Genomic DNA, 19778 nt, shown 5'->3' with positions numbered 1-19778 from the left:
AGGTAGATAGGACCCTGGCGCCATCACTGTTGACTAACTCTGGCTGTATGGCCTGTCCTGTCTGCCTCCAGTGCCCAGTGTCTCCCCACCCATCAGGATCGAGTCCTCGTCCCCCACAGTGGTCGAAGGGCAGACTTTGGATCTGAACTGTGTGGTCGCTGGGCAGCCCCAGGCCACCATCACGTGGTACAAGCGTGGGGGCAGCCTTCCTGCCCAACACCAGGTACAGAGTGGAGCCAGGCCAGCAAGGGCAGAACCCCTGTCACCAGGACGGGCATTGCAAGGATAAACCCTGTGGGCAAAGAACTGGAAGTGAAGCCCTTGCTGGCAGTCCTGGGGCAGTCCTCTCTCCTGCCCTGCATAAACAGAGGGTGGCCTCAGCAGGTCTGTTGAGGGAGGCCCAGGAGGAGGCCTGAGCCAGCTGGTGACTTCTTGGTCCCTCAACCCCGCTCCCTCTCCTTCCCCATGTGCCCCAGGCCCATGGCTCCCGCCTGCGGCTGAACCACATGTCTGTTGCTGACTCGGGCGAGTACGTGTGCCGGGCCAACAACAACATCGATGCCCAGGAGGCCTCCATCATGGTCTCAGTCTCCCCCGGCGCCGGCAGCCCCTCCGGTGAGTCCAACAAAGGCCAAAAAGGGACCAGGAGACACAGGGACCAGTGCTCCCTAGGGGGTCAGCAGTCAGAGCTCTCACATGAGGGTGGCAGTCTGGGTCAAGGGCTTTGCAGCAAGATGCCTGGGTTCGAATCCTGCCTGCGCCGCTAAGAGACTTGGGACTTCCTCTCCTCCCTCGGCTCCGTTTCCTCATCAGCAGCATGAGGATGTCGGTGGTCACTCCAGCCCCATGTTGCTGTCCACTATGGTGACCACCGACCACACGTGGCAATGGCAGTCAAAGTTTAACATTCGCATCATCACGTTGGAGTGCTTCGTAGCTACACGCAGCTAGCAGCTGCTATAGTGGGCGGTACAGATGAAAGAGTATTTCCACGATCACAGAAAGTTCATGAATCCTATGAGGATTTTATTTTAAGGACTTTATTTACCTGAGAGAGAGAGCAGAAGCAGAGAGGGGCGGGGAGAGGGAGAGGGAGAAGCCGACTCCCCACTCAGCAGGGAGCCCAATGCAGGGCTCCACCCGAGGGACCCCAGGATCCTGACCTGAGCCATAGGCACACGCTTAATCGACTGAGCCACTAGGTGCCCAGTGAATTCTAGGGGGATGAAATGAGTTCACACACACGGTGCTTCCAGCAGTACCTGCCCCGCTCCGCATGCTTAGCAGGCGTTAACTACCATTTTATCTTCGGCCATGGGTTTCCACGGCTGAGGCTCCCACCAACCCAGTCGTTCCCAAATCTGCTTCTGTGCCTGGCAGCCCCTGGCAGTGCTGTGCCCATCAGAGTTGAGTCCTCCTCCTCCCACGTGGCTGAAGGGCAGACCGTGGACCTGAACTGCGTGGTCCCTGGACAGGCCCACGCCCAGGTCACGTGGCAGAAGCGCGGGGGCAGCCTCCCCACTCACCACCAGGTATGGGAGTCGGGGGCCTGGACATGGTGGGAGGGCTGCTGAATGTGAGGCTCCTGGCTAGAGACCCTCCCCTGAGATCCACTCAGGAAGTCCCTGGGGGCACAGTGCTTGCCCAGGTCAGAAGCCAGACCTTGGCCCCAGCCTTCTGGCATTCTGACAGCTCTCTCCCTCTGCTCCCGTTTCCCCATCCTGCCCCCGCTCAGGCCCACGGCTCCCGGTTGAGGCTGTACCAGGTGTCCCCAGCTGACTCGGGCGAGTATGTGTGCCACGTGGTGAGCGACTCGGGCCCCCTGGAGGCCTCAGTCCTGGTCAACATCGAGGCTTCCGGCTCCAGCGCTCTTCCTGTCCCTGGTGAGGTTGGAGAAGGGAGACCGGCCGGCCGGCGGGGAGGGTTGGGGGGAACCAGCAGGCAGAGGTCAGGAACCAAGTCAGGTGGGATGTCCAGGGCCCAGAAACTGGACTTGGGAGTCTGGCCTGTACAGGCGGGAGTCCCAGCGTCTCTATCCATGCTCTGAGATGTTGCAAAAGGGACTCCGTGCTTCACCTTCCTCATCCGCAAAGTGGGGATTGCAAACTCTTGCAACGATACATGCGTTCCCTAAAGGCTGGGACTGCACCTCCACGAGTACGTGAGGGGGCTCTCTAGGGGGTCCCTCATAAAAACCTTTTGTATTCGCGGTGGTGTATTGGAGAAAAACAGCCGCATATGAAACCCACCATGATTTCAGGGAAATCACTGCCCACGACGCCACTGAGTGTTGACGGGTTTTGTTAAGTAAATCAATTGACCGGAAAATGGGAAATAATTACTACGTGGCTGTAGCAGACGTGATCGTAGTATGGGAATTGCTGAGAAATAAACGTGCTCTAGCACTTACAGGGTGCTGGGCCCTGTTCCGTTTACATGTTTAACCCATTTCCTCCTCGCAACAATTGAGGTCGGTGTGACTATTCTCCCCATTTTACAGATGGGAAACTAAAGCACGGAGAGGTGAAGTCGTTCTCCGAAGGTCCTACAGCTCCCGAATGGCAGAACTGGGTCTTGAACCCAGATAGTCTGGTCCTGGAGTCTGGGTTCTTAGGCACACATTGCTCAAGTTTGAAGAAAAAATGAGTGATTTGTTTGGAGGTGCCTGCCCCTGGGCCCCAGCCACTGATGATGTTGGAAGCACAAGAGATAGTGGGGCCATGGTCCGGGGTGTGCCATTTCCCCCACCCAGCTGCCCCGGGCTTCAGAGGAATGGGCAGTGCAGGGGGCATCGAGGCCATCTCTCCGTATGTGGTCTGGACCCTGGTCTGAAAATCTGGGCACCCAGGGGTCAGGACTGAGGGCAGAGGGGTGGAAGCTCCAGCTCACTGAGCTCTTCCTGTGCCTCAGCCCCAGGCAGAGCCCCGCCCATCCGCATTGAGACCTCCTCTTCCCACGTGGCGGAAGGGCAGACCCTGGATCTGAACTGTGTGGTCCCTGGACAGGCCCACGCCCAGGTCACGTGGCACAGGCGCGGGGGCAGCCTTCCTGCCCGGCACCAGGTACGGGGTCTAGAGAAAGCAAGATGTGGGCACTCCTCACCCTACCCCACACCTGCCCAACAGTCCTGCCTCATTCTAGCCAGGAGGGAAAGTGGCTCCAACATCCAGGGCTTTGGGGAAGATTGCAGTGGAGGCCAGTGGGAGTCAGGAGGTCAAGAACAGGCTGGGCACAGCAGAGCCACCTCCGGCCTCCCAGCACCTGAGTGCAATTAAAAAAAGGCACCTGTTACTCAGAACGTTAGACTTTTTCTTACCACAAAAAAGTCATCAGCGTACACCACACTAAGGCCTCAGGGGGTCGCCCTGCTCAGGATGTGGCCTTCACAACTATATGTGACAGTCCTGGGGTGTACGTAGCAGAGGACTTGGGCATCTGAAGGCCATGGCTGCCAGCCCCCCAGCTCACTCTCCCTGCCCTTGCCCTGATGCTGGCCAGGTCCACGGACCCCTGCTGAGGCTGAACCAGGTGTCCCCCGCTGACTCTGGAGAGTACTCGTGCCAAGTGACCAGCAGCTCAGGCACCCTGGAGGCTTCTGTCCGAGTCACAATTGAGGCCTCCAGCCCGGGCCCCATTCCTGGTGAGTGACAGGAGCAATGCGTGATGCTGGGACACAGGTTTACAGAATCCCTTCCTGGCCTTGCTCTCCCCTGCTTCTCTAGCAGGGCTCTGGCTCTCTGCTCCGTGAGGGTCCTCCAGCTCCTCCCACCAACCACGGGGGACCAGCCCTGGGTCTGGGTAGCATGAGCCCCAGGCATCCTGTCCCTGCCACTGCCCTCAGTCCCTGCCTTCGTCCCCGGGAGCCTCACCCTTCTCACCCACCCGCTGTGTCCACAGCTCCAGGACTGGCCCAGCCCATCTACATCGAGGCCTCCTCCTCCCACGTGGCCGAAGGACAGACTCTGGACTTGAATTGTGTGGTGCCCGGGCAGGCCCACGCCCAGGTCACGTGGTACAAGCGTGGGGACAGCCTCCCTGCCCAGCACCAGGTACAGGGGCCTGATGGGGAGCATTCCGGAGCAGACTGGGTTCGACCTGCATTTGCCTTCTGCACCCCAAACCTCGTGTGAGCCCTGGCCTCCTCTGGGACCCCAGCGGACACCATAGTTTGGGGAGCAGAGCTGCTCAGTGGGGTAGTAAGAGACCTGGGTGTTCTGGCCCTGCCACTGAGCTGTCCCCAAGCTCATTTCCTCCTCTGTCAAGTGAGCTGCTTGGACATGTAGGAGTCGGTAAAGGAAGCTCCCTCCTCCCTCCCAGCTGGGGCCCTGGGCTCCTGGGACTCAAGGGAGAGCTTGGCCCCTGCCACAGCCGGCTTGGGGACTCGCCTGGCCCAGGCACTTTGGCGTGATGGCTGTTCCCTCCTTGCTCCCAGACTCACGGCTCCCTGCTGCGGCTGCACCACGTCTCTCCGGCTGACTCCGGGGAGTATGTATGCCGCGTTGTTGGTGGCTCCGGCCCCGAGCAGGAGGCTTCCTTCACAGTCACCGTCCCTCCCAGCACAGGGTCCTCCTACCGTGAGTGTGGCAGATGCCGCGGGCCGGGGCCCAAGGGGAGACTGTGGAGCTGAGGCAGGGGTGCCCAGCCAAGCTGGCCCGCCCGTGCCCAGCCTCCTGCCTGCCTCACCCCGCAGGCCTCAGGAGCCCTGTCATCTCTGTCGACCCGCCCAGCAGCACTGTGCAGCAGGGACAGGATGCTAGCTTCAAGTGCCTCATCCACGACGGGGCGGCTCCCATCAACCTGGAGTGGAGAACCCGGAACCAAGAACTGGAGGGTGAGTTGGTGGGGTGGGGGAGGAGAGCAGGATCCTAGAGGCCACTGGGAAGGTGGGATCGCTGCTGTGGGTGGGGCCAAGGCTGAGGAGGCCCCTCCCCTCTGGGGCCTCACTGTCTCATGTGCATGGGGAGGGGGCTGAACCCGGGAGTCTCCAGGGACTCCCATCTGCCACCTGGGACCCTGTGAGCTAGGCTGGAGGGGTTGGGGATGTGGGGCCAAGTTACACCTACTGTCATCACAGAGGCACAGGGACAGCCTCACTGACCATACCCTGCCCCATGCCAACTCCACAGACAATGTCCACATCAGCCCCAACGGCTCCATCATCACCATTGTGGGCGCCCGGCCCAGCAACCATGGTGCTTACCGCTGCGTGGCCTCCAATACCTACGGCATGGCCCAGAGTGTCGTGAACCTCAGCGTACACGGTGAGCAGCATCGGCCTGGTGGGCTCTGCCTCCTGTTTCCAGCCTTGATTCTGAGCTCACGACCTCCAAGTTTAAAATTCTGCCTCTAGGGGCGCCTGGGTGGCTCAGTGGGTTAAAGCCTCTGCCTTCAGCTCAGGTCATGATCCCAGGGTCCTGGGATCGAGCCCCACATCGGGCTCTCTGCTCTGCAGGGAGCCTGCTTCCTCTCTCTCTCTCTCTCTCTCTCTCTCTCTCCCTGCCTCTCTGCCTACTTGTGATCTCTGTCAAATAAATAAATACAATCTTTTAAAAATAAATAAATAAATAAAATTCTGCCTCTAACCAACACCTCCCTCTTGGCCATTCTCCCTCTTGGCCTCAGTTTCCACAGTTACTGAAACAGGGGTTGTGATGGGCAGAGCCCTGCGTTTGTATTAGCAATGTCGTTCCTCTGGGTAGGGCCCCCTACTGTGTCTGTGCTCCCCGAGGGCCCCGTGCGGGTGAAAGTGGGCAAGTCCGTTACCCTGGAATGTGTCAGCGCTGGGGAGCCCCGTTCTTCGGCTCGCTGGACCCGGATTGGTGCCCCCACCATCGTGGAGCAGCGGCTATATGGGGTCGTGGACAGCCACACAGTGTTGCAGGTGAGGCAGGTGTTCCCCTGGGAAGGAAGAAGGAATGGCTGGAAGGATGGTTGGACGGGTAGGTGGGTACTTGGATGGGTAGATGGCCGAGTGGGTGGTTGGCTGCATAGGTAGGTGGATGGGTAGATGAATGGATGAAGGGATGAAGAGGGGGATGGATAGATGGGTGGGTAGACGGTCGGATGGATGGGTGAGTTGGGGGGGGAGATGGGGGCTGGGCAGGTGGGTTGATGGACAAGTGGTTGGGCAGACTAATGGGCTGGATGTCTTGAGTAGGAGCCCTCAAGCAGCCAAACAGGAGACCTGGCAGCAGAGGGAAGCGGGAAAGGCAAGCCAGTCCTGGGGGCTAATGCCCAGGTGCCTGTGCGTGCCCACTTACCCAGCATCCTTGCTTTCTTCCAGATCTCATCGGCTAAACCATCAGATGCGGGCACCTACGTATGCCTGGCTCAGAATGCACTGGGCACAGCACAGAAGCAGGTGGAGGTGATCGTGGACACGGGCGCCGTGGCCCCAGGGGCCCCTCAGGTCCAAGTTGAAGAAGCCGAGCTGACCATAGAGGCTGGACACACAGCCACCCTGCGCTGCTCAGCCACAGGTGTGGACGGGGGCTGGCACCTGGGGCAGGCAGAGCAGTGTGGCCCTAGGGCCTGAATGGTAGACGTGAGATCTGAAGATGCTAGTGTACCCAGGGAGGGGACTTCGCTGCTGGCACCACCCAGTGATGGCTGAGGTGCCCACTCAAGGACCCCTATGAAGGGATGAGACCACCCAGTCGCTGCCTCACCAGTCTCGTGCCTGGCTCATCCCCAGGGTAGCCCAGTGACCTCTGTATCTTTCTTTCCACTCTGCAGGCAGCCCTACACCCACCATCCACTGGTCCAAGCTGCGCTCCCCGCTGCCCTGGCAGCACCGACTGGAAGGTGACACGCTCATCATCCCCCGCGTAGCCCAGCAGGACTCAGGCCAGTACATCTGCAATGCTACCAGCCCCACCGGCCACGCCGAGGCCACCATCGCCCTGCACGTGGAGAGTAAGGCACTCGCCCACCCTCCTTGGGATACCCTCTCTGCCTTGCATGGAGGTCTGAGCCCCCAGGCTGGACTACATCCGGGGAAGTACCCCAGGAGTGCCATGCAGAGGGCCCCGTGCCCCGCAGCGCCCCAGAGCCTGCCCTTGTCTGAGACCCACCTCCCCTCCTGGCATCCTTGCTTCCCTCATCCCCAGCCCTCTGCTACAGACCATTCAACTTCCTGATCCTTTGGCAGGACACCTGTGTCTTACAGCTGCTCCCACCCTGACCACTGCTCTTCCCTGCCCTGACCTCTGTGTCCCCGCCCCGCCCCCAGGCCCACCATACGCCACCACGGTCCCGGAGTACGCTTCGGTGAGGGCAGGGGAGACACTGCAGCTCCAGTGCCTGGCTCATGGGACACCCCCGCTCAGCTTCCAGTGGAGTCGCGTGGGTGGCAGCCTCCCCAGAAGGGTGACAGCCAGGAACGAGATGCTGCGCTTTGAGCCCGCAGCCCCCGAGGACTCAGGTCGCTACCATTGCCGGGTCACCAACAAGGTGGGCTCGGCAGAGGCTTTCGCCCAGGTGCTTGTTCAAGGTGAGCAGCCCTGGCTCAGGCAGGGCAGAAGGGCTTCTAGGAGAAGAACATTCCTTGTGTGCTAAGATGGGGGTTTTCTGGATCCTGGGAGGGGGAGGCATCAGGGACATTTCTCTCTCTCTCCCTCTCTTTCTCTCACACACACGCATACACACAGAACCTCATACATGTCCCCACAGGCTCCTCTGGCTCTGTCCCCGCCACTGCCATCCCAGCAGGATCCACGCCCATCGTTCAAGTCACACCTCAGCTGGAGACCAAGAGCATAGGTGCCAGCGTTGAGTTCCACTGTGCCGTGCCCGCTGACCGGGGCACCCAGCTCCGTTGGATCAAGGAAGGGGGTCAGCTGCCTCCTGGCCACAGTGTGCACGATGGGGTGCTCCGGTGAGCCGGGGGGTAGGCGAGACTGAGCTTGAGCCCCTCAGCCCAAGGTGCATGGGGGCTGTTAGGATATTCATCCCGTGGGGCTCAGATGAAACTGTGTCCTTGGGCAAGTCTCTTCCACTCTCTGAGCCCAAATGTTCTCACGCACACGACGGCTTATATGAGACCACATGAGACTATCCAAGGCACGTGAAAGGCCTTCAGTAAACACTGGCTCTTGTTTATATCCTGATCAGTAGTGTAGGGGAGAGGGGACAGGCTCCAGGGCTGGATACATACACATGACCCAGGTCTCAGCTCTGCTGCTCTGTACCTGTGTAAGATCTTGAGATCTGACCATGGTCTTGGCCTAGGATGGGTGCGGTGACGTGGGTCTGTGTTCCTGGCCTACCCTACTCCTTACCTACCTCATGAAGTTCATGGGAGACCAGAAGCTCACAGCCAGTACTAATCTCTGATGGCTCTGAACTTCTGTGCCATTGCAAAGCATTCTTGTCTGTTGTCTATATTTGCTGGTGTCTTCTTATTTTTTCTTTACAGAATCCAGAACTTGGACCAGAGCTGCCAAGGGACATATGTTTGCCAGGCCCATGGACCGTGGGGACAGGCCCAGGCCAGTGCCCAGCTGATTGTCCAAGGTAGGGTGGTGCCTTCGGGCCCCTCCTAAGGGCAGGAGACAGAGATGAGGGCCCAGGGACTATGTTCCCCAGGAAACCCCTTAAATGTCTATGAATAAAGAGAAGTACTCGATGCTATCTTGAGTCCAGCACAGTACAGGGGACCTGACAGATACTGCAGGGGAGGGAGGAAGAAAGAAGATGAGGGCAGCGACTAGGGGCTCAGACCAACCAATGCAGAAGGACAGCAGACACTCAAGTGAGGGAACCTGCAGACAAGTGCGAGTGTTCAGGAGCGAATGCACGAGAAAGCACATGGACACTGGGGGCTCCGGGCTCATGTCCTAGGGCGAGGTGCGTGGCAGACTTGGCCTCACTCTGCCTCCACTTCCCTCCTCCCCAGCCCTGCCCTCGGTGCTCATCAACATCCGGACCTCCGTGCAGACCGTGGTGGTTGGCCACGCCGTGGAGTTCGAGTGCCTGGCCCTGGGTGACCCCAAGCCTCAGGTGACGTGGAGCAAAGTCGGGGGGCGCCTGCGGCCCGGCATCGTGCAGAGCGGAGGCATCGTGAGGATCGCCCACGTGGAGCTGGCCGACGCAGGACAGTACCGCTGCACCGCCACCAACGCCGCCGGCACCACCCAGTCCCACGTGCTGCTGCTCGTGCAAGGTGGAGGCCAGCAGGGACCTCCGCGGGGACAGGGGGCATCACCAGGAAAGCGGACACGTAGCCGTCACCCTCTAGGGCACCTGCTCTGATGACGGAGCCCCACAGCCCAGTCTGATGGCAGAGATGACCTAAACACAAAACAGACACGCTAGAGTGCGAAAGAACAGAGAATGCAGGGCCGACACGCCTCTGTGTCTTCAAAAGCAGCTCCTTTTCACCCCAACCCCCATGACCTGCCCCCAGACTGACCGCCGTGGGGGGCGGCACAGCGTTCCCCCGGGGTGTGTTGAAGCGTCTCAGGCTGCGGAGTCCAGTGGACCTGTCCCTGAGCCCCGACTGCCCCGTCCATGTGTGCAACCAGCAGGGAGCCTCCTCTGTGACCTGGGGACGCAGTGTCTCCCTTCAGAGCCAGTGTGAGGCGTTGGTGGTATAGTGGTGAGCATAGCTGCCTTCCAGAGCCAGTGTGAGGATGGAATGAGTCAGGACACGGCCTGGGCTCTCAAATGGTGGCTGTCATCATGTTGATGGCTGGTGTCTCCTTCCCACTCCTAGCCTTGCCCCAGATCTCAACACCCCCAGAGGTCCGTGTGCCTGCTGGTTCTGCAGCCACCTTCCCCTGCATGGCCTCTGGCTACCCCACCCCTGACATCACCTGGAGCAAGGTACGTGCCTGGCAGGGGCACAGTGGGCATACCTGAGGGGCAGGGGCTGGGTCTTCACCAACTCGGTGCCCCCAGGACCTGGCCCGGGCTCGGCACAGAGCTCATGCTCAGTGTTCAAGGGTCGGCCTGCGGCACGATGGGAGGCAGACCATGCGGAGGGGCGGGCCAAGGCCCGGCTCTGGACTGTGGGTGTGTTTGCAGCTGGATGGGAACCTGCCGCCTGACAGCCGCCTGGAAAACAACATGCTGGTGCTGCCCTCCGTCCGACCTCAGGACGCAGGCACCTATGTCTGCACAGCCACTAACCGCCAGGGCAAGGTTAAAGCCTTTGCCCACCTGCAGGTGCCAGGTAAAACGACACCTTCCCCACTCCAGACTCAGCAGTCGCCCTGCCCACTGCCTGGGGGTGTGTGGTTCTAGCCGCGTTCTCTGCCCACAGAGCGGGTGGTGCCCTACTTCACGCAGACCCCCCACTCCTTCCTGCCGCTGCCCACCATCAAAGACGCCTACAGGAAATTCGAGATCAAGATCACCTTCCGGCCCGACTCAGCTGATGGTAAGCCAGAGAGAGGCTGCTGTGGGGTAGGGATCTCCTAGAGTAACCCCCGCCGCTATCTGAGCCATCGTGACCCCCGGGTCTTAGCCAGCTCCCTTAGCTCCCTCTGTCCTGCAACCCCCAGGTCTGCCTTCTGGGCCCTCCCTTGTGCCTCCTCCTGTCTCTCTGCCCCACTCTGCAGTACCTCCGACCTCTGACGGGCACAACCACACACAGCCTCCTGTCCCAGCTTCCTGTTCATTCTGTCCTCCGCCTTCCGTCCTTTGTCTCCATCTCTCAGCCTTCCCTTTCCTCTTTCTCTTTCTCTCTCTCTCTCCCTCTCCATCTCCTACGGCTCTCTGACTTTCACTGTCCAGGCCTCCTGCTCTACTCTGGTGAGTCTCTGCCTCCCTGCCTTCCTTCAGGTAGGCCCTCTGGTGTGAGTGAAGCAAATTCCGTGTCTTTAGATGCTCTGAGCCAGTCCGATCCAGAGACCGTGAGAAGGCCCTGGCTGTGCAGGGCGTGTGGAGGGAGGGACAGGAGCTGGAGAGTGACCGCTCCCCGGCTGCGGTCACTCACATTTGGGGCTGGGCGGCCAGGGAGCCTGTGGCTGGTGGGAGGCCCCGACACAGCTGTGCCCTCCCCCCACCCAAGGGATGCTGCTGTACAATGGCCAGAAGCAGATCCCAGGGAGCCCCACCAACCTGGCCAACAGGCAGCCTGACTTCATCTCCTTCGGCCTCGTCGGGGGAAGGCCCGAGTTTCGGTGAGACCTTCGCCCTCCCCATTTATGAGGGCAGGGGGCTGGGGACCGGACTGCGGGGTTTCAGTCAGGCACACACCCCGGACTGAGCTGAATGAAGGAGGATGGACGAGGCGCGGCCATTACCCTCGGTGGCCGCCTGATCTGCCGGAGCGGGCGCTGGTGTTGGCCCGTCGTGGGAGGAAGCCACCTAGACTCGCACAAAACTCCGGCCGAGATGCTCAGTGGTGCCGAGCGCGTCTTTGCTGAGTGGGACCCCTGCAGACCAGGACTCGTCCGTTCATTCACTCAAAAACTATTTGCTGGACACCTGCCTGTTCTGTGCCAGGCACTGATACAGACAGATCGAGTTCTGCCCTTGGGGGAATAGATAACTTTGGCTGGGGAAGAGTAGCCATAAAGAGGGAAAGCAGCAAGGTGATCCCCAGGGCCACAGAGCCAAGGGCAGTTAGCGCCCCGTGGCTGCTCTGGGTAAGCCCTGGGGATGGGAGGGGTGTCGGGGAGGAAAGGATCTGAGGAAGCGGCAGGGTTGGGGTGAGCTGGGGGTGGGTGATGGGGGGAGGACAAGGCAGGGACAGGAACTAGATCAGAACTGCAGGAAACAGTGACATCACCTCTCCCCAGGCTGGGGCCCCTGCCTGGCCCTTCTGACCAGCCCCGTACACTCTCTCCCACCCCGGCCCCACCCTGGGGAGCAGGTTTGACGCAGGCTCGGGCATGGCCACCATCCGCCACCCCACGCTGCTGGCGCTGGGTCAGTTCCACACCGTGACCCTGCTGCGCAGCCTAACCCAGGGCTCCTTGATCGTGGGCAGCCTGGCCCCGGTCAACGGGACCTCTCAGGTGAGGTCCCACTGCCCCCCCCCACTTCTAGCCCCCTTCCCCACCTCTGCCCAGCCCGTCTGCCATCCGGGCTTTTCTACTCCCCAGGGCAAGTTCCAGGGTCTGGACCTAAACGAGGAGCTTTACCTGGGTGGCTACCCCGACTACGATGCCATCCCCAAGGCAGGGCTGAGCAGTGGCTTCGTAGGTGAGCCCCCTCCCCGGCTCCATGCCTGGCCGAGCCTCGGCAGGCCGGCTGGCAGAGCCTATGGGGAGTCTGGGAGCGCCGCGGGGTGTGGGCTGTGGGCTGGGCAGGCCTCCTGGCACCCTCTGCTGTCCTCATCATGGCCCCCCACCACCCAGGCTGTGTCCGGGAGCTGCGCATCCAGGGCGAGGAGATTGTGTTCCACGACCTCAACCTTACAGCGCACGGCATCTCCCACTGCCCCACCTGTCGGGACCGGCCGTGCCAGGTAACCCTACAACACCATGCGGCCCTCACTGCCCCCAGCCGCTGCCCCTCCACCCAGATGACCCCCCGGGCGTTGGTGGTATAGTGGTGAGCATAGCTGCCTTCCAGATGACCCCCCGGTAGGGGAGAGCCAGGGGGTTCTCTGCCTGACTTCTGGGACGGCTTCACAGAACGGGGGCCAATGTCAGGATTCGGAGAGCAGCAGCTACGTGTGCATCTGCCCGGCCGGCTTCACCGGCAGCCGCTGTGAGCACTCCCAGGCCCTGCACTGCCACCCAGGTGTGTGACCCACCCCTCCGGTCACTGCCGCCCCAGTGCTCGCCTCTGCCCGTAGCAGCTCCTCCATCCCCCTCACGCCAGTGCTGACCCTACTTAGCTCACTCTGTCACTCTCCCAAGTGCTCGCCTCTCCTCACAGCTACTGACTTCCATCCCTGCCACCCTAACACCCACTCTGCTCCCTGAGTTCTCACCCCTGACCCCAGTGCCCAGCTACTCGTCCTACCCCTGTCACTGCTGCCAGGCAACCCCAACACCCCAGGTACCTATCTCCTTCCCAGCTCTCACCAAAGTCGCCCATGACCTGCCTCCCGGATACCCAGCGCCCCACACGGTTACCCCGTCACTCCTGCATTTCCCTCCTGTGCTGTCCCCCACCAAGCCTCCTTGGTGCCCCCTACCCTGCTGTCGTCCATTCCTCCTGCCCAGTCTCCTGATGCAGTCCTCCCAGGCTGGTCATGGCTCTGGGGCTACAGTAGGTAGGGCTATAGCATCAGGACCCCGCCCTCTCCCAGGCCACCTCAGTGTCCTTCTTGCTGGCCCCTCTGTCCCCCAGAGGCCTGTGGGCCAGACGCCACCTGTGTGAACCGGCCTGATGGCCGAGGCTACACCTGCCGCTGCCACCTGGGCCGCTCAGGGGTGAGGTGTGAGGAAGGTGAGTGGAGCGAGACCGGAGTCCCTGGGGGAGCCCAGGATGGAGGGGGGAAGCTGGGCAGGGACACTCGGAGGTCACAAAGGGCCCTGTGGATGATAACATGAGTCCAGAGCCAGAAGGCCTCAAAGTCATCAGGCTAAACCTCTGCCCAGCCTGAATCCCTCCCAGGAGGGTCTGTAAATGCCACCCCCCACTCTCCCCACCGACCTGTTACCCAGCCGGTCCTGAGCCCCGGGGTCTGGAGCGGGCCGGGCAGGGGAGCCGGGACCCCCTCTGGGCCCGGCTGAGCTGTGGCTGCTGCAGGTGTGACAGTGACCACCCCCTCCATGTCGGGCACTGGCTCCTACCTGGCACTGCCCGCACTCACCAACACACACCACGAGCTGCGCCTGGACGTGGAGTTCAAGCCACTGGCACCCGACGGCATCCTGGTGTTCAGCGGAGGGAAGAGCGGGCCTGTGGAGGACTTCGTGTCCCTGGCGATGGTCGGCGGCCACCTGGAGTTCCGCTACGAGTTAGGGTCAGGTGAGCGTGGGAGACCAAGGACAGATGGGCTCTGGGTGCCGAGCTGTGCACCCCCCCTCGGCTCCGCATGCCCTAAGGAGGGCTGGAGGAGTACCCTCAGAAGTCAGACCGACCCAAGTCCCCTGTTCAGTGACATCCGTTCTCCACATGGGAGTTTGGGCAAGTCTCCTAGGCCTCTGTCGGGTTCCTCCTGGAATGTCCTGTCCGCTCAAGTACCTGTATGGAGTGGGCAGGAGGGACCCTCTGCGGGCGCCATCCCCATCTGGCCTTCCCCCACCAGGGCTGGCCGTGCTGCGGAGCCCTGAGCCACTGGCCCTGGGCCACTGGCACCGAGTGTCCGCCGAGCGTCTGAACAAGGACGGCAGCTTGCGCGTGAACCGCAGGCCCCCCGTGCTGCGCTCCTCGCCGGGCAAGAGCCAGGGCCTCAACCTGCACACACGCCTCTACCTTGGGGGCGTGGAGCCCTCCGTGCGGCTGCCACCGGCCACCAACGTTAGCACTCACTTCCGTGGCTGCGTGGGCGAGGTGAGCAGCAGCCCCCAGGGGCCTGCAGGGGAGGAGAGGGGAGGGAAGGAGAGGGTGCAGGCCAGCTCCCCCCCACCCCCGAGCCCACAGCAAGCCTGGGCACTTTCCTGCCAGCCTCAGTTCCCTCCTCTGTGCAGCGGGTCGCCCTGCTGGATATCCCTGGCACACAGGAGGCCTTCAGCTTAGGTTCCTCCGTCGCCTGTGCTACAACCCCCGTTAACACCCATATTCCCACTTGGGTTCCCAGCTACCCTCCACTGGGCAGCCTGGCCTCTGCCCCTGGTATGCCCAGAGCCCCTCAGCATCCCTGTACCATAGGTGTCTGTGAATGGGAAGCGGCTGGACCTCACCTACAGCTTCCTGGGCAGCCGGGGCATCGAGCAGTGCTACAGCAGCTCCCCTTGTGAGCGCCAGCCTTGCCAGAACCGTGGCACATGCATGCCAGCCGGCGAGTTCGAGTTCCAGTGCCTGTGTGCAGACGGCTTCAAAGGTGTGCGAGCCCACCCCTGACCCTGGCTCTGGCGCGGGCGGGGTGGGGGGGCGCGGCAGGGGAATCGAGGGGAGGGTGCAGAGAGGAGGGGCAGCTGCCTTGGCCCACACCTGCTCACGGCGCCTTGGCCCGCAGGAGACCTGTGTGAGCACAGGGAGAACCCCTGCTGGCTCCGTGAGCCCTGTCTACACGGGGGCACCTGCGAGGGCACCCGCTGCCTCTGTCCCCCCGACTTCTCTGGGCCCCGCTGCCAACAAGGTAACTGTCCCGGCTTCTCCCCACCTCCCACTTGTGGCCCAGGGGGCGACACACGGGGCCCGCGGTGTCTGTGCCTGCTGACCGCACCTGCCTCTCTTCATAGGCCCTGGACAAGGCACAGCAGAGTCCGAGTGGCATCTGGAAGGCAGCGGGGGCAACGGTATGTACTTCCTGTGGCCAGAGAGGCTTGTCTCCTCCCTGGCTTCCCATGTCAGCCCCTCTCCCAAGGAGCCCACACTCTTGTTTCTGGCCTGTGAGCAGGACAAGGCCATGCGAGAGGCTCATTGGGCTCAGAGCGAGGGAACAAAGAAGAGCCCAGCAACACAGAGCTGGAGCACGCCCTATACTTCTAGCTAGCTGAGCCGGCAAGGCCGCCCGGGGTGGGTCCTTGAGCCACTCTGACCTCAGTTTCCTCCTCTACATTCACATATCCTGTCAACAAACTCTTTTGTGCCCGCCCTTGCCACTGAGGCAGGAAATACACGAGGAACAAGGCAAGACCTACCTTCTCAAGGATTCCACAGGCTATTTAAAAGCAGTGATCGTTTTTTTAAAAAAATCAGTATTTATTAAACTTTCAGGGATGCTGGGCTAACTGCTTTGTATATAGCCATCTTCTTCCTTCTCACTAACGGGATAGGAGCAGTAGCGGTAGAGCGGCTAAGAACACGGGCTCTGGATTGAAATCCTAGCCCTGCCGCCTACTAGCCGCATTCCCATGGGTGAGTCACTTACCCTTCTGTGCCTCAGTTTCCTTATGTGTAAAATAAAGGGGAGTGACCTCCTTCCACAAGGGTTGGATAAAAGTTTGTGTCAGGATACAATTACTTAATGTACTCAAAATGCCTAGAACAACGTCTGGTCGACAGTGGGTACAGGATGTTAGCTTTTATTAACATTATATCTAAGCCACAGGATTATTGTAAGGATCCCTTTAAATGAAAGGGTGCTTGCAGCCGGCTGTGACACCCCTCTTAGGTTATTTGGCACACAGTAGGTGCTCAGGAAATGTTCACTGTTTGCATCTTTGGGTAGACGGTGGCCAAGTGCCCCTACCCTTCTAGGCCCACAGGGACCAGTACTGGCCTGAAGATGGGTCTGAGCAGGTAGGGCTGGGGATGCTGGAACCACATCCAGTATGGACATTGGGGCCTAAAGGTCTAGGTGGCCATGCTGGCTCCCCACTTTCTGGGCAGGTCGCTCACACCCACCCCAAGCTTGTCTTCCCCTCTGTAAGAGAGAGGGAACACAAGGGCTCTGAAACTTCTATGTGCCAGGGACCTAGGTGACCAGTTCTCCTGGTCTGCTCAGGGCTGATGGGGTCTCTCGGGATGTGAACTTTAGGAACTAAAACCAGGACAGGACTCAGCAAATAGGGACAGTGGTTGGTCACCCTATCTGGACCCTACTGAGTACATAAAATAAAATACATAGGATTTCAGAGGAAACCCACTGTACTGAGATAAAGTTCTCAAAATATTTAAAATTTTCCAATGATGTGTTAGTGACAAAACATAAGTCCTGCTATGGCCCCTTGGGTTTGCTGCCCACATGCATAACGGAAGGAACAACTCCATTTCACTGAAATGAGAGCCCCAGTATCTCTCCGTCCAAGTTCACAGGCCCCTGACCTGTGTCCAGAGCCCTCTGGGGTCTCTGGAGACTGCAGGCTCAGGGCCCCCATGGTAGCACACATTGGGGTGGAGGTAGGGTTCCGGAAGCCAGCACAGTGGCCGCCCCATCCAGGCAAGCAGAGACCTCACTGTCCCCACATCCTCCCGCAGATGCCCCTGGACAGTATGGAGCCTATTTCCACGATGGTGGCTTCCTTGCCTTCCCTGGCCGTATCTTCTCCAGGAGGTGAGATAGGTGCCGGGGGAGCCATTGGGTTCAGGGAGGGGAGCAGGAATCTGCAGCTTCTTCCCCCTCACCCGCCTCCTCCACTCCCAGCCTGCCTGAGGTCCCGGAGACCATCGAGCTGGAAGTTCGGACCAGCACAGCCAATGGCCTCCTGCTCTGGCAGGGCGTGGTGAGTGTGGGCGTCCAGCCCGGTCTCAAGGCTACCAGCCCCCTGGTGGGAGAGAGGAGGGTGGAGGCCACAGCAGCAGGGGTCTCGGCTCTCTAGACAGGGAACCCCAACGACCCTGTGCTTCCCTGGCAGGACCTGAGAGATGCCAGCCGCAGCAAGGATTTCATCAGTCTCGGGCTTCAGGATGGACACCTTGTCTTCAGGTGGGTCCGGGCACCTGCCCCTTCCTTCTTCTCCCTGGACCCCCGTACCCCTTCAGGGGCTTCACCTCTGCTCGGTACCATGGCTCCTCCCACGAGAAGCTGCAGCCCTCCTGGGACCCCAGCTCCCCAAACCAGCTCTATCTGGCCCAGCTCTCACTGTCTTGGCCCTGTGTGACTGCAGCTACCAGCTGGGCAGTGGGGAGGCCCGCCTGGTCTCTGAAGACCCCATTGACGATGGCGAGTGGCATCGGGTGACCGCACTGCGGTAAGAAAGGCCCCCCCAGGCACTGGGGTGAAGGGCACAGAGTTCTGGGGTAGGACGGGATGCTGCCTGCCTTGTACAGGGAGGCAGGCTTTGAGCTCTGGGAGAGAACTTGAAGCCTAGGCAGGCGGAGAGCCCATCAGCCTAAACACAGACACCATGGTGGGGTGGGGGGGCGGCAGACACCCGAGGGGACAGGTGACAGCTGAGAGAAGTGTCAAGAAGCTGTGTTGTGGGGCCAGATCTCATCCAGTGGTGGAAGGAAAAAGCTCCAAGCAGGGACAGGCCTTCTTGTCTGGCATCTTTGTGGCAAAGGGAGGGCTCCCTTGGAACTGGTGATGAGGGCCCCACCCCCATCCCGCCAACAGAGAAGGCCGGAGAGGCTCCATCCAGGTGGATGGTGAGGAGCTGCTCAGTGGCCAGTCGCCAGGCCCTAACGTGGCCGTCAACACCAAGGGCAGCATCTATATCGGTAAGTCCCAGGCTTGGACCCCGGTACAGGCCTCGGGTGCCCTCCCCAGGACCAGGGAAGGAATGGGGCCCCCACAGAGCTAGGATATGCCAGGCTGCGGGAGCTGACATGCCCCATCCTCCCCTGGTGCCTGCAGGCGGAGCCCCCGATGTGACCACACTGACTGGGGGCCGCTTCTCCTCGGGCATCACTGGCTGCATCAAGAACCTGGTGCTGCACTCGGCCCGGCCCGGCGCTCCACCGCCACAGCCTCTGGACCTACAGCACCGTGCCCAGGCTGGCGCCAACACCCGCCCCTGCCCCTCATAGGCGGCTGCCTGGCCCACACGGACTCCCGGGCAGCGTCCCAGCCCCACGACGTCGAGTATATTATTATTAATATTATTATTATGACTATTTTGTAAGAAACTGAGGCAATGCCACGCTTTGCTGCTACTGCCCTGGGCTGGACTGGAGGGTAGACATGCCACCCCCAACACCAGCACCCCTGGGCCGAGCCGCGGGCTGGTAGGTAAGGCAGGTCGGATGAGAGCCGGTGCCTCAGAGGGCTGCCAGGACTGGGGGTCAGATGCAGTAGCCGAGTGGGCTCAGAACTGTCACCGCCGCTGGAGAGCCCCTCCCCCCGCAGAGCTGGGCTGTCCCCGTCCCACAGCCCTCCGGCAGCCCTCAGTCCTACAAGAGCCAACCACAGCCCACAGCCTGGTGCCTCACCAGCTCCCTGGAGCAGGGGGCCTCGCAATTGCCTTTGCCACCCTCCTCTGGGTGGGGAAAGCTCTTTAGTGCCAACTGTGGAACAAAAGGCAGCTCACCCCTGGGCAGGCCACCTCCCCCCTCCTCCCCCGCCACCAGCCCATGTCCCAGCCCCTTTCACTTCTGCCTAGCCAGTCGGGCCACCTGCCCCTGGCAGCCTCTGCCTCCCACTGAGCCCTCCTGGCCTGCAGCCCCCCACCCCACCCCTACTCCCCAACACCTGGCCCAGGGCCCGTGCCCCTCAGGGGCGGCAAGGGAAACTCTACCCCAGCTCTTCCCAGGAGCTGATACAGGCAGAGCCCAGCACTGAGAGGGTCTCCCCGCCCACACCAGGCCATATCCCCCCCACTGATCTGGAAGTGAAGGCCCAGGGGACATGGGGGGAGGAGGGCATTGGTGGTTGAAAAGAGTTAGTGCCTTGGGTGGGGGATACCAGGACTCATGACTGGGAGGGACAGGAAGGGGACATGACAGCCCTGCCCCCATCTGCGGGAGCCTGAGGGCCCAGCTAGGGGCACGTGACCTCCCCACCAGCAGCCCGCAGATGTGGGGTTCAGGACGCCTGGCCTCTGTGTCCTAGAAGGGACCCTCCTGTGGTCTTTGTCTTGATCTTAATAAACGGTGCTATCCCCGCCAGAGCTGTCTCCTGTGCCCCTGACTGGGGGGGGGCCGGGGGTGGGCAAAGACAGGCAGGTGAGTTCTGGGAGTGAAGAAAGGCAGCTGCAGGGGAGCAAGGCCCCTGCCCCCGCCCTTCCCAGATCTAGCAGGGTGCCAGCGGCCACCCGAGTGACAGGACTGGTTAGCTCCATGTCCCTCATGACACCCACAAGGTAGGAGAGGAGCAGACTGAGTCTGAGGCTTTTGTGACATGCCCAAGGTCAGGTGGCCCTCCTGGGGATGGGGTAGAGCCTGTC

General features: G+C 61.2%; 1 protein-coding gene across 2 annotated transcripts in view; it reads left to right on the top strand.

The window, feature by feature from the left end:
• The window catches only part of HSPG2 (heparan sulfate proteoglycan 2), a 99103-nt gene extending 79603 nt beyond the window's left edge, over positions 1-19500 (top strand). For both annotated transcript variants that reach the window (XM_044237388.1, XM_044237387.1), the window contains exons 61-97: positions 72-223; positions 477-615; positions 1381-1532; positions 1736-1883; positions 2911-3062; positions 3499-3640; positions 3898-4049; positions 4433-4574; positions 4691-4831; positions 5127-5261; positions 5700-5881; positions 6284-6479; positions 6736-6915; positions 7232-7492; positions 7672-7876; positions 8417-8514; positions 8897-9163; positions 9716-9825; positions 10027-10174; positions 10265-10381; positions 11015-11126; positions 11822-11966; positions 12054-12153; positions 12309-12418; positions 12588-12696; positions 13252-13350; positions 13654-13875; positions 14156-14400; positions 14719-14890; positions 15026-15148; positions 15252-15308; positions 16933-17008; positions 17099-17177; positions 17310-17380; positions 17562-17645; positions 18011-18114; positions 18251-19500. In XM_044237388.1, the coding sequence (XP_044093323.1) occupies positions 72-223; positions 477-615; positions 1381-1532; positions 1736-1883; positions 2911-3062; positions 3499-3640; positions 3898-4049; positions 4433-4574; positions 4691-4831; positions 5127-5261; positions 5700-5881; positions 6284-6479; positions 6736-6915; positions 7232-7492; positions 7672-7876; positions 8417-8514; positions 8897-9163; positions 9716-9825; positions 10027-10174; positions 10265-10381; positions 11015-11126; positions 11822-11966; positions 12054-12153; positions 12309-12418; positions 12588-12696; positions 13252-13350; positions 13654-13875; positions 14156-14400; positions 14719-14890; positions 15026-15148; positions 15252-15308; positions 16933-17008; positions 17099-17177; positions 17310-17380; positions 17562-17645; positions 18011-18114; positions 18251-18423 (5300 nt within the window). In that variant the 3' untranslated portion in view covers positions 18424-19500. The remainder of the gene's footprint in view (positions 1-71; positions 224-476; positions 616-1380; positions 1533-1735; positions 1884-2910; positions 3063-3498; positions 3641-3897; positions 4050-4432; positions 4575-4690; positions 4832-5126; positions 5262-5699; positions 5882-6283; positions 6480-6735; positions 6916-7231; positions 7493-7671; positions 7877-8416; positions 8515-8896; positions 9164-9715; positions 9826-10026; positions 10175-10264; positions 10382-11014; positions 11127-11821; positions 11967-12053; positions 12154-12308; positions 12419-12587; positions 12697-13251; positions 13351-13653; positions 13876-14155; positions 14401-14718; positions 14891-15025; positions 15149-15251; positions 15309-16932; positions 17009-17098; positions 17178-17309; positions 17381-17561; positions 17646-18010; positions 18115-18250) is intronic.
• The last annotated feature ends 278 nt before the right edge of the window (positions 19501-19778 follow it).

The sequence above is a fragment of the Neovison vison genome, chromosome 2 (genome assembly GCF_020171115.1).
Source record: "Neovison vison isolate M4711 chromosome 2, ASM_NN_V1, whole genome shotgun sequence".
Classification (NCBI taxonomy): domain Eukaryota; kingdom Metazoa; phylum Chordata; class Mammalia; order Carnivora; family Mustelidae; genus Neogale; species Neogale vison.
Note: the sequence above shows the minus strand (reverse complement) of the source record. Positions and strands in the feature narration are given on the sequence as shown.